Source organism: Microcaecilia unicolor, chromosome 1, assembly GCF_901765095.1.
Source record: "Microcaecilia unicolor chromosome 1, aMicUni1.1, whole genome shotgun sequence".
In the NCBI taxonomy this organism is placed as follows: domain Eukaryota; kingdom Metazoa; phylum Chordata; class Amphibia; order Gymnophiona; family Siphonopidae; genus Microcaecilia; species Microcaecilia unicolor.
The window spans coordinates 638,953,466-638,967,309 of record NC_044031.1 but is presented as its reverse complement, the minus strand read 5'-3'; the positions used below and the strand labels follow the sequence as shown (position 1 = coordinate 638,967,309).

Below are 13,844 nucleotides of genomic sequence, written 5' to 3'. Positions count from 1 at the left end.
AAGTGCCATTGAAAATGACCGGTTAGCCCCGAACAAGTGATTTAACCAGCCAGGAGCCATTTCTGGCTGGTTAAATTGTTTTAACTATTGATTCCTTAGATTGTAGGCCCTCCATGGACAGGGAAATATCTCTTGTACCTGAATATAACTTGCTTTGAATTACAAATGAAAAGGCATGAGCCAAATATAAATAAATCCAGAACTGCACCAATGTGTCTTTATAAAATAGATTTCCAATAGTATACGAATGCTGACACACATTTATACCTGCTCTGAAAATATGTGCATACACTAAAATTTCACATCTGTTCCGCTCAAACTATTGGGACAATTCTATAACTTAGACCAATGATTTTCAACTGCCATGGCACATTGGTTTGCTGTGGGAGTTTGGGTGAGGGGTCACTCAAAGGCTGCAGCGGGTCGTGACAGAAGCAGCACTGAAAGCTGCCTCTCTAGCTGGCGAGACCTTTCCTCCTGCCACTCTGAAGCAAGTTCCTATGGGTGGGATGCGGTAGAGGAAAGGCCCCACCAGCTGGAGGGGCAGCTTTCAGTGCTGTCTTTGCTGTGACCCGCTACAGCCTTCGGAAGACCTGGTGGGCAGATGTGGAGCTGGGGGAGGGGAGAGATGCCAGGCCCGTATCCGGGTGCAGGGGGGAGGAGAGATGCTGGACCTGGACCCGAGCACGGGGGGCAGGGCCAGCACCTCAGTTTTCCCACCCTATTGAGCTGTAAAGCTAAGTGCTGTTTGTGCTATAAAGTATTTGTGCTCAGAAAACATTATGACCATCACCATATGACTTTCTCTTTGCCAAACGGTCACTCTTTATTATCCCACATGTCCATAATGAACAGTATAACAAAAAAAAAAAAGAGAGAGAGAGAGGAGAGAGAGAAAAAAGTTCAGTATAACCATATCTCAAAAATAAAACCACTTATCTTTTCTTTAAGAGCATTCCAATGCCCTGTGTTAGTAAAGCTGCTCAGTTCGCAAATTATTTCTTCTCTTTTCCAGCGTGAGTATTTACAGTGACACTGCTCATATTTCTCAACTCGGATCTGCGTTTCGCCTTAAAGACTTCATCAGGGGATTCCTAAAAGTTACGTATGATAAAATCAATATCTTCTACAAAATCTCAACTTTCATCTTAATTCAATTTCAGGAGCGAAAATGCTTCTAGTTCTCCAAATTGGCTGCTATCAATGGCAAAACACCATTAAATTTAAATCTCCCCGAGCATGCGTTCTTACACAGTTATCATCACATCCTCACGCATGCACTAACACTCAAACGGAATTTTTCACTAGGGGTGCATTTTCCTTATAACGATGTACATTCTATTTCTTTGTTCAGTCATGCAGTTACAAGGTATCCCACTCAAAAATCAATTTATGTTCCTGCAACAATAGCATCTTGGATATATCTCTTCCTCTTAAAGGTTTTACTATTTGTAGCACCACAAACTTAAGATCTTGCAGAACATGTTGAGCTCTCTTCCAATGAGAAACCAGTGACGCCTCCTCTTTATCGCAATGCAGACCACTAAGATTGTTCTGCTTTGTCTCCTGTTAGGCTCTCTCTACTCAGGTGATTAGCATGCAGTTAACCAGAGTATAGAACATCACTGTGAAGACTCAGAACTCTTGAACCAATTCTTCTTTAATGCGAATTCAAAGAAAGAAAAATAAGTTACAGTTCTGTAGTGGTGCACAAGAGTCTCTGCCCTGCAGATTGGGAATTTGTTCTCAACTAGACCCCATCCTCTAGCATGCATGGAGGGACTAGGAGAAATCCAGCTCTGTGCTGGGAGTGCTGTCAATACTTTTAAACTGTTAAAACTTGGTTATTTAAAGTAACTTGAAAAGGGAGGTACAGCAAAGTCGGCTTACAGTTAAAACCATGCTACAAGCACACTCTCAACCCCAAAATGGGAAGAGAAGAGGTGGGCTACAGCCCACATACACAGTGACAAGAGGCCAGCCAATAGGAAAAGTCCCACAAGGCCTAGGGAACAGGGACAGGTGCTCAGGAAGAGCCTATCACAACAGAACTACAATTATATCACTTTATAGTCCTATCCCAATTGAAGAGTACATGACATATATAAACAACAAGTAGCCTGCCTCCATGAATATGGGGGTCACAACATTCCCCGCCTGGTATCGGTAGATACCACTATTTAATTTCTCAAACTTAGAAATACCACAAAGTCCATGCAAAATCCATAAATAAAACTGGATCTTGAAACTTGGCAACTTTTTGCTTGTCACCAGTTCACTCTTGCTCTGGTGACTTCTCTCTTGCAGTCTCACAGGAGCTGAAACAAGAGACAGACAACATAAAGAAACAACAAAAAAGAGAGAGAAAAAGTCTTTGGAGTGGACTATGGTCCATGGTGTCCTCATCTGTTTGTGGTATGGATCACTGGCTCAGTGATGGCTCTGCTGAAGAAGATCCTTGTCTTCCATAGAAGTCTTGTATCAAAGCTCCCGGGTGATGCCAAGTTGTCATTGATGATCTGTATCTCTGATGGTACTTTGGTGGTAGATGTCTGCTCTTTCATCAGCTGGTTGATGAGATGAAGATGCAATGTTGGTGGCAAGAATTATCACTGGACAGATCTCTGTATCAAAGTCAGGATCTATAAGTTCAAAGGAGCTCTCTGTTACTGGAAATGTGAGGTCAAGTTTCCATTAGACAACATGCTGGCACAGCTCTGGTGGTGCAATCTGCTGGATTTTGGTCAGTTGGCACGTAATGCCACTGTTCTGGTCATGTTGATTTTCGTATATGTTCAACTCTGTCGCTGACATACACATAAAGACTTATCATAATGATCCTTCATAAGTGACCTGATATCAAAACCCGACCTGACTAAGTTATCTGAACTCTTTTTTTACCTGTTCACCTAAATCACCTTGTCACCAATGAATGTTATGCATCACCCTTGATCTCTAATGCCTGAAATGAACTGTATATCTACTTACTTATAACTTACTTTTATCATTTTCTTTACTTCAAATATAATAAGACTTTGTATTTCTCATTCCGGAAATGGCGATCACCATTACGGCATAGTGTGAGCCACAAATAGGTGGGAAAATGTGGGATACAAATGCATCAAATAAATAAATAAATAAAATCTCCTGGTTTGGTTGTAAATGTAGCCCAGGATGACGTTACTGACAGTGTAAAAATTGACTGTATCTATTTGAATGTCCATTTCCTTTAGTATCATTTCTGCTATCTCTACTGCTTTTAAACTGCTCCACACAATTCTAAGCATGGAATGGTATGATTGGGTTGTGGTGTTAACTTGGCTTTGCCAAAGATGAATCCCACATGAGATAGCCCATCTGTGTTTGCAGCTTTCAAGTAGGCCACTGCAGCTATGGCCTTTTCAGAAGTGTCTGAGAAGATGCAAATTTCTTTGTGAGAGGCAGTACAGAATGCTGCAGGGACGTAAGTGCATGGGATGTGTAGTTGTTCAAGAGTCTTTAGAGAATGATTCCATTTCTCTCATTCTTGTCGCATTTGTGGTGCCAGTGGAACATCCCACTCATCAGTACTTTGGAAAAGTTCTCTCAGTAGGGATCTTCCTTGAATGGTGACTGGAGCAGAGGGGTGTCTACTCTTATATTTAGATCTTTTAAAACTTTAGCATGATCCTCTGCAGGAAATGCCCATATCTGCACCTACATATGTAAATGCTAGCACAGCATTTAAGGCTATTCTGAAAATACTCACTTAACTTACATAGCATGCATTTGCAGGAGGGGGGGAGGTGTACATGAGGCACAGCATAGGTGAGAATCTCACTTACATGCATAACTTACAAAATATTGCAAGATATGTGTGTCCCTGCCATACTGAGGTGCTCATACTTAATCAATGGCAGGCATAAGTATGATCACCTAAATGTTACACTAGTATTCTATAGAGGAAAGTAGGTACCTAAGGGGTCCTTTTACTAAGGTGTGCTGAAAAATGGCCTGCGCTGGTGTAGACACGTATATTGGACGCGTGCAGGTCCATTTTTCAGCACACCTGCAAAAAAGACCCTTTTGGGGGGGCCAAACATGGACATGCGGCAAAATAAAAATTGGTGCACATCCATATTTGGCCTGAGACCTTACCGCCACCCATTGACTTAGCGGTAAGGTCTCATGCATTAACCAGGTGGTATATTGTCAGCACGCGTATACTGCTGATTACAGCCTGGTTAGCGGCGTATGTCGGGAAATTTCAAGCATGCGTAGTGGACGCGCGTAAAAAATAAAATTACTGACCGGGCCACATGGTAGCTGGATGGTAGTTCCGAATTGGCATGCGTTGGGCGCTTGTAGGCATGTTTGTCCTGTTTGTCTGTCCTAATTAGATTATAAGCTCTGTTGAGCAGGGACTGTCTCTTCATGTTCAAGTGTACAGCGCTGCGTACGTCTAGTAGTGCTTTAAAAATGATAAGTAGTAGAAATGATAAGTAGTAGTAATGTAGGCGCCTACACAGCTTAGTAAAAGGACCCCTAAATTCCTTTATAGAAGAGGCTCCTACTGTGCACCCTCTGGTGTCTAATTGGAAATGTCAAGTTATCATATTGTCTCCTTTGGCCACAGGAATCCCTATATGCAGATCACATATAAGTACGGTAGAATCTCAATTATGCGACGTAAACTGGATTGACCAGTTGTCTGATAAGTGAAAAATCGAATAATATGGAAAACAATGCATAAGCCTTTCAAACAATGCATAAACAAAGGCATAGGCCCCAATATTCAGACCATGGGAGATAACCGGTTTGTCTCCCGTGGTCTGCGCTGAACCCGGATAGTCATTTTCAGTGACTGGCATTGAATATCCGGGGTTTTTTTTCAGCCAGTTTGAAAATAACTGGCTGTGTTGTCAATATTCAGATATAGGCGGTTATCTTTAAACCGGCCAAAGATATACCAAGGTTTGATGCGGCCAAATATGACCGCCAAATCTGGTTTAAAAATTGGAAGATAGCCAGTTATATCATGTGATATAACCAGTTATCTGCCAGTTGCTAACAGCAGATATTCAGCGGAGGATAGACGGATATCTCCCGCTGAATATCAGTGGATAGCCAGTTAAGTGCTATTTAACCGGTCAGCATCCATTCTGACCGGTTAAATAGCACTAAATATTGGGTGGATAGAGTTTCCAATTTTCATAAATTGTTTATTAACAACATTAGAGTACATTCTGCAGCATGGCTGGAGTGCTAAAACATAATTACTGTATATGTGCTTGTCTAAAACAAGCATTTTTAATAGAAATAATCACAATGATGTCACGGGAGGGGGGAGGTCTGTCAGATAAAGTGGATGGTCAGATTAGCAAAGGTTGGATAACTGAGATTCTATTGTAGTTGCAAACTTTGGGGGCAATTCTATAACTTGGCAGCAAGTTGTAGACACCAGAATGGGTTGCGCTTAGTGCCAACTGCATAACGGTTTCAGGGCACACCTAAGTCATATTAGAATATTATTGCAAAGCCATGTTAGCATACCAAAATATAGGCACGCCCACTTATGACAGGTCAATGGTTAGCACTTGTTTTATTCTATAAATTACACGTGTCGCTTTGCAACACACCCATGGTTTGCCCATTCTCCACCCACGAGTGTGCCCCTTATACTTACGTACTAAGGGGCTGATATTCAGCCGGTGGGAGGCAGCCTGCATAAGTGCCATGGTCTGTGCTGACCCCTGGTTTCATTTTTGGCTGCCGGATCTTGACCAGTTAAGCCAATATTCAGCATTAAGCGGTTAAGTTCCTAGCAGTTAAAGATAGGATTGCTATTTATATGGTCCTATTTAACCACTAAACTCAGCATTGAATATTAGCGCTAACCGGCTGTATTGCACAATATACCCAGTTAGCTGCTATGCGCTAACCGTGAATATTCAGCGGAAATATCCAGCTATCTCCTGCTGAATATTAGCAGTTAGCCGGCTAGAATAGCCACCTAATGTCCACTTTCCCTGCACCTACATATGGGGGTCTATACAGAATCTACCCTATAATGGCTATAATTCTATAAGATATGTTGCACCTGGCCCCTAACATTAGACACCAAGTTATATAGAATGAGGAGGTTTGTGTATACTTTTTTTTTTTGCTGATATGCAGTGATGCAATTTTATAATAGTCCTATAAAATTACCCAGCAGTAAGAGTGAAGATGTCTGGATTAAGAAACCTCCATTTCATGTGCTGTCCCCCAGATTATCATTGCGAGAATAAAACTATTACTGAAACTGGAAGTTCTAACTTCAAATTGAGTATGAAACATCAGATATCATGCATACTACGTGCTTGTTTTGTACAGCAGGGTATTATCTGAAATTTTTGCCAATACATTTCACATGGTAATCTAGTTAAAATGATAAAGAAGTTCATAGAGTACAGATTGAGCTAGGATTCATTGCTCTTCCTGTGAAAATATTTCCTTCTTAGTATTAAGGTAACCAGCAACTTGTTTATTTATTTAGAATTTTGCTCACACCTTTTCAGTAGTAGCTCAAGGTGAGTTACATTCAGGTGCACTGGAGGGCTCACAATCTAAATTTGTACCTGCAGCAATGGAGGGTTAAGTGACTTGCCCAAAATCACAAGGAGCAGCAGTGGGATTTAAACCAGCCATCTCTGGATGTCAAATCTGGTGCTCTACCCACTAGACCACTCCTCCACTCCACTTGCAATAGATTCAAAATAGATTTTGAATTTCTAATTGTTTAAAAATTGACCACTGAGTTAATAGCTGATCAACCACTTTTAAGCCATGTATTTCATATATGAAAAAAGCAGTTGATTCATTCAAAACCCTAGAAAACACTAATCAAAAATGTCCACCAGAAAATGTAAACAACCGCCCTCTCTAAAAAAAAGAAGAAGAAAAAAGAGGAGTTAAATATTTACCATCTCATTTAATTATGGGATCCTTTTACTAAACCGTGTTAGGTGCTAATGCAAGCTTAATGCAGCTTAAAATGGCATAGCGTAGGATGCACTCACGTATCCTAAGGTAACTGCCATGTTAGTGCATGCCAATCCATGTGCTAAATAAAATGTGTATTTTTTTGGAGGGGGCATGTCAAGGGAGTGGAGAGACCACATTACTCTGCTAAACAGCACATCCACATTAGCTCACGCTAACTGGTTAGCGCAGGATTACCACGTGAGCGATTACCTCCTACTGAAAGGTTTGTGGAAAGAGCTCATGTGGTAAACTTTCTTTAATGGCCCACACTAATGGCAACATTAGCACATGGCCTTTAATACAAAAAGTAGAAATTCAGCTATTTTACAGCTGTGGGACAAACCTGCATAAGGGTGTGCTAAGCCCAATTTTGCTGCAGCTTAGCAAAAGGATCCCTATGTTAATTCGTATTTCTCAATAGCAGTTCTACAGTAATTATATATGGCTTCTAGATTTTCCCTGTTGTCAACTGTTATGGACTGTTCTGTTTTTTTTATCCTTTGGTCCTTATTGATTTGTGCATCTCATTCTAGGCTTCAAACTTACACATGGCAGATGGAAATGACACCTCGTTGAGGGACTTTGTTCTCCTCGGATTCACCAGTTCTCCACATATGCAGATTGTACTATTTGTAGTATTTTTGGTGATATATATGACAACCCTGCTGGGAAATCTTGGCATCATCTTAGTGATCAAGACTGATCCTCGCCTTCACACCCCCATGTACTATTTTCTTGGCAATTTAGCCTTCGTTGATCTCTGCTATTCATCCGTCACTGCCCCAAAAATGCTGTTTAACTTTCTTTCAAAGAATAAATCCATTTCATACCTTGGGTGTGCAACACAAATGTATTTTTTTAATGCACTTGGGTGTACAGAGTGCCTCCTGCTGGCAGTTATGGCATATGATCGTTTTGTGTCGATTTGTAAACCTCTGTATTATGCTGTTACTATGACCAAGACATTCTGTAGCCAGATGGTTGCTAGTTCCTATATTGGGGCATTTCTATATTCCATATTACAGACAGGTTCCACTTTTAGACTGTCATTCTGTGCATCTCATGAGATTAGCCATTTCCTCTGTGACATTCCAGCTCTGCTGAAACTCTCCTGCAGCAATACATACATCAATGATGTTGTGCTCCCCACCTTTGTGGCCATGGTGACATTAACAACAGTTCTGATCATCTCTCTTTCGTATGCTTACATCCTTACCACCATCCTAAGGATACGCTCCACAGAAGGAAGACAAAAAGCCTTTTCCACCTGTGCTTCCCACTTTATCTGTGTCACTTTATTCTACGGAACTGTTATCTTCAAATACATGCTCCCCGGTTCCATTTATTCTCTGGAGCAGGACAGGATAATCTCAGTGATCTATGCACAGGTGATTCCCATGTTAAATCCTCTGATCTACAGCCTCAGGAACAAAGACGTAAAAGCAGCGCTGAAGAAAATCAGACTTAGAAACATCTTTGTTAGAAGTTGAATTCCATTAGCTTTATATCAGATTTTATCTAGTTTATTTTTTTAAAACAAGGTGAAAGATCAGAATGTGATAATTGAAAGCTATAAGAGGAATGAACTAACACATGGAAATCTTTTTGTATAATAGGACATATATACAATGTAACTGATAGCCTTGCTCCTGAGAGCCATGTTCTTACGAACCCTGTTTCTGAGAGCCTTGCTCCTGAGAGCCCTGCTGCTATGAACCCTGTTCTTGAGAACCTTGCTCCTGAGAGTCCTGCTCCTGCAAACCCTGTTCCTATGGGCCTTGCTCCTGAGAGCCTGCTTCTGCAAACCCTGTTCCTGACAGCTTTGTTCCTGAAACCTTTTTTCTGAGGGCCTGGCCCCTGTGAGCCTTGTTCCTGCCAAGGTTTGGTCCTGGTTCCTGCTACAACCAAGCCCTGTTCCTGTTTCCTGCTATAGCCAAGCTCTGTTCCTGGTTTCTGCTTTAGCCAAGTTCTGTTCCTGGTTCCAGCTTAGCCTAGTATTCTGCCTAGTGCTGTGCCTAGTCTGAGTAACTCACTGTTCCAGCTGCAATCCAAGGGCTCACCTTCCTTGAGTTCATGACACATGAAATTTCAAGTTTATTTTTTGCTTGTTTTCATTTGCCAATGACATGTACCAACATGAGATATATGGTTGACATTTCCAATGTCATTTAAAATGAATGCACACCCCTAATAATAAATCAGGGGTTCCCAGGCATTTCATGTGCAGGGCTGCATACAACATTGCAAATCAACAAGAGGGCTGGGTAGGGTTAGGGTCACCCTCAAAGAAAAGTTTGCTGATTGTTTGGGGAGGGAGGAAAAGAACCATGTGTGGCCCTTTCAGCGATTATAAATATTCAGGAAGGAGGGAGATGGGGGCAGTGTTCCCAGCCATGTGACAGATAATCATAGACTGTTTATTTATTTTTAACATTTGTAGACCAAATGATCTACAATTCTCAGTGGTTTACAATTCCACATTGTGAGGAACCCCTGAGGGTTAGAGAAGAAGGGATCCGGGAGAGGAGCAAGATGGGTAGGTTTCATACCCGGAATTCCAACTACAAGTCCCAGGATCCTAGGGGCTAGGAAGCCACGCCCCCACGGAGGCATACGTTTCCCAAGAGCCAGAGAAGGGACGAGGACTACAGTTCCCAAGAACCCCTGTAAAGCCCTGGGGGCAAGCAAAGGGAGCAGCAAGGGAACTACAAGTCCCAGGATCCCGAGGGAGAGGAGGGGGATTGACTGAGGAGGAATACTCAGGAGGGAGAGGACCAGCTGGGGACCATAAAGGGAGAGGAGCCCATGGAATGGGAGGGAGAAAAAGAGGTTGGAGAGGAGATCCAAGCCCAAGATGACTGGGGAAGTGGGCCCATGGAGATTGATGCTCTAGCTCAGGTACAAGGGAAGAAGTTGAAGGGCTTCATAACAATCCTTCTTCAAGGCTGGGGAAAGCTTGGAGGAAAAGTTAAGCAGCTGTTCCACTCAAGGGGGGAGAGGTGCCATGCTGTGAAGCAGTGAATGATTTCAACTGTGGCCAGAAGTCAGACCTGGCTGGAGAAACAGGTAGTGATTTGAACTGTGTCCAGGAACCTGGCCATGCTGGGGAAGCAGTGAATGATTTGAACTGTGTCCAGAAGTCATGCCATGCTGGGGAAGCAGTGAGTAATTTAAACTGTGTCCAGAAGTGGTGCCATGCTGGGGAAACAGTGTATGACTTGAACTGTGTTCAGAACACTGCCATGTTGGTGAAACAGTGAGTGATTTAAAACTGTATCCAGAAACTGTGGCCGGCGGGGGGAAGGAACAAGGGGTGATATGTGCTGTAACCAAGGACTATGTCTGGAAGAGGAAATGTCTTGGCCTTGCTGATGGAATAAAGCGGTTTTAAGAATATTTTTGGAGTCTGCTTCTGGGAGTGCTGTGTCCAGGTAAGGGCCCTTCCAGGGTCAGCCGAGTTCATACCTGCAGGAAGGCCTGAAGGTGGTGGCCTTCTGACAACACACATATTAATACATATAACCATTACACATTAAACACATCTCATTAGCAACAATAATAAAAATCCAGTCATCTTCACCACTGCAATTCAATTCTTATACAATACTGGCTCATCAACTATCATTATTATAATTAAAGGCATTGTGAAATAAATAAGTCTTCAATGATTTTTTTTAAACTGGTCTAACTTCTTAATTGATTTTAAAGCCAAAGGCATATCATTAAAAAAATTGATATGTACAGTGGAGTAGCTAGGGTGGTGGTTGTGGGGAATGCGGGTGAGCAATCATTCCCCCAAATGGATTTTTTTTAAAGGTGCCTATGTGCATGCGCTGCTGCCTTCCTACTTGCACATGGTGCCACAACAGCCAGGAATGTGCCGAATTGTCATTGTCACCTGCCTGCCCTAACAGTGCACCGAGAACTGCTGCTAACTGATGAAATGAGCAGCCTGAGCCACCCACATACCTAATGACCTTCCTACAAGGAAAGGAGCTGGCTGGTCTGGAATAACTGGCCGCTGCACTGCTGAATGCTTGGATAATGACCTCTCAGAGTCAGAGCTCTCTCAACAACATTCTCCATCAAGCAGTGCAGCACTGTGGAGGGAGGGTAGGGTCCTCCTCAGGCGCGTCCCGGTATGGTGCAGGCTGCAGCCCAGTTGTTTGGCGCTTGGCCTCGGCTATGTGAGCTCTTCTCTGACTGCTGGCTGTGGTGGGGTAAGGGACCATTTCACAGTGGGAGCTCTGTGTTATGTCTGTGCTGGCTGGCTGACTGTGTGTGTGGCCCAGGGATGGAATTGGAAAGGTTCCACCTCCGCTGCACTGGCTGTTTTGGCTTCTAAAATATCTCAGGGCTGGGGGGGGGGGGGGAGGGTAACAGAAAGAATGCGATCGCTGGACAGTTTTCTTAGCCTGTGCAGCAGGAAAATGGGGGGGGGGGGGGGAGGAGAGAAGAGAGAGAGGCACATATACCCTTCTTCAACCTATAAAATAAGATAAAAAATAAAAAAAGGGAAGGGGTGGGGAGGCACACACACAGCCTTTTTTTGCAGCCCATAAAATAAGGAGAGACGGCTGAGGGGAGACATGATAGAGGTATATAAAATAATGAGTGGAGTGGAACAGGTGGATGTGAAGCGTCTGTTCACGCTTTCCAAAAATACTAGGACTAGGGGGCATGCGATGAAACTACAGTATAGTAAATTTAAAACAAATCGGAGAAAACTTTTCTTCACCCAACATGTAATTAAACTCTGGAATTCGTTGCCGGAGAAAGTGGTGAAGGCGGTTAGCTTAGCAGAGTTTAAAAAGGGGTTGGACGGATTCCTAAAGGACAAGTCCATAAACCGCTACTAAACGGACTTGGAAAAATCCAAAATTCCAGGAATAACATGTATAGAATGTTTGTACGTTTGGGAAGCTTGCCAGGTGCCCTTGGCCTGGATTGGCCGCTGTCGTGGACAGGATGCTGGGCTCGATGGACCCTTGGTCTTTTCCCAGTATGGCATTACTTATGAGAGGGGGTGGTCTGGAGAGAGAAGCACACACACACATACACACTCACAGCATTCTTTTTTTCCAGCCCATAAATTAAAAAAAAAAATAAAGGGGACAGAGGGAAGGGGGAGGTACACGTGGAGGGGCATTTTTGAATGGGGACGACCACCTCTAACGGCACCCATCTCTAAGGACGGCGCCACGAAGGTGAGGAGCATCCTGTATTATCGAAATAAGATGGGCATCCATCTTTTGTTTCAATAATACGGTCAGGGATGCAAAATCCCAACATTTAGGTCAACTTAGAGATGGTCGACCTAAATGTTGAGATCGCCGACCTTAGAGATGGGCGACCTTGGTTTTCGGCGATAATGGAAACCGAGGACGCCCATTTCAAAAACGACCAAATCCAAGGCATTTGGTCATGGGAGGAGCCAGCATTTGTAGTGCACTGTTCCCCCTCACATGCCAGGATACAAACCGGGCACCCTAGGGGGCACTGCAGTGGACTTCAGAAATTGCTCCCAGGTACATAGCTCCCTTACCTTGTGTGCTGAGCCCCCCACCCCAAAACCCACTCCCCACAACTGTACACCACTACCATAGCCCTTAGGGATGAAGGGGGCACCTAGAAGTGGGTACAGTGGGTTTGTGGTGGGTTTTGGAGGGTTCACATTTACCACCACAAGTGTAACAGGTAGGGGGGGATGGGTCTGGGCCCGCCTGCCTGACGTGCACTGCTCCCACTAAAAACTGCTCCAGGGACTTTGACCAAGTAAAGTCGGCCAAATGCTCATCAGGGACACCCTTCTTTTTTCCATTATCGGCCGAGGACGCCCATCTCTTAAGCACGCCCCCGTCTCGCCTTCGGTACACTGCTGACATGCCCCTGGGAACTTTGGTCGTCCCCGCGATAGAAAGTAGTTGAGGATGGCCAAAATTGGCTTTCGATTATGCTGATTTGGGCGCCCCTGAGAGGACGCCTATCTCCCAATTTGTGTCGAAAGATGGGCGCCCTTCTCTTTCGAAAATTCCTCTGATAGACACACAGCCTTTTTATCCAGCCCATTAAAAAAAAGGGAGAGAGGGGTGGGGGAGGTACACACATAGCCTTTTTATTTCAGTCCATAAAATTTTTTTTAAAAAGGGGATAGAGTGGGGAGGCACACACACACTCTTTATTTCATCCCATAATATAAATTTTAAAAGGGGACATGCTGGAAGTAAAATACACTGTGTGGTTGGGGGGGGGGGGGGGGGGCGCAGAGCAAGATGGTCAAGAGAAGAGGAGTTATCATTTGTCAATTAGATTGTAAGCTCCTTTGAGCAGGGACTGTCCTTCTATGTTAAATTGTACAGCACTGCGTAACCCTAGTAGCGCTTTAGAAATGTCAAGTAGTAGTAGTAGTAGTAGTAAGTGGAGCAAGAATGAGATTTCAGAGGGGGGGGGGGAGAGGGAAGAAAGGGAGAACCAGGGAGGAGGGAAGGGAGGGGCCAGGGAAGCAAGGGGAGATGTCAGACAAGGAGGCTGAAGAAAACAGGAGATGAGGTGTTCCTATCTAGTCCATTATACGGACTTTAGTTCACCCAAAACAATCACAAATGCTAAAAGAAATAGGAAAAGAGTATTAAAAATAAATGTGTGGTCCATCTGTAAGAAGTCTAAAGCTGTTCCAGTTGGATAGGCAGTGCCTTAAAAGATGGAGGACAAAAGATTTTGTTTTCCTTTTTACTTATTTGACAGCTTTTTAATTTATTTGAAAGCTTCCCATATCTAGATATAAATATCATAAAATAAAAATTAAACATTACTAAAACAGCTTAAAAATTATTATAGCT

The 13,844-nt window shown here is 43.3% G+C and overlaps 1 protein-coding gene across 1 annotated transcript; it reads left to right on the top strand.

Moving 5' to 3' along the window:
• Nucleotides 1–7,553: 7,553 nt before the first annotated feature.
• Nucleotides 7,554–8,495, top strand: LOC115460997 (olfactory receptor 1020-like). The gene has a single exon (XM_030190517.1). The coding sequence runs from the start codon at nucleotides 7,554–7,556 to the stop codon at nucleotides 8,493–8,495; it is 942 nt and encodes a 313-aa protein (XP_030046377.1).
• The last annotated feature ends 5,349 nt before the right edge of the window (nucleotides 8,496–13,844 follow it).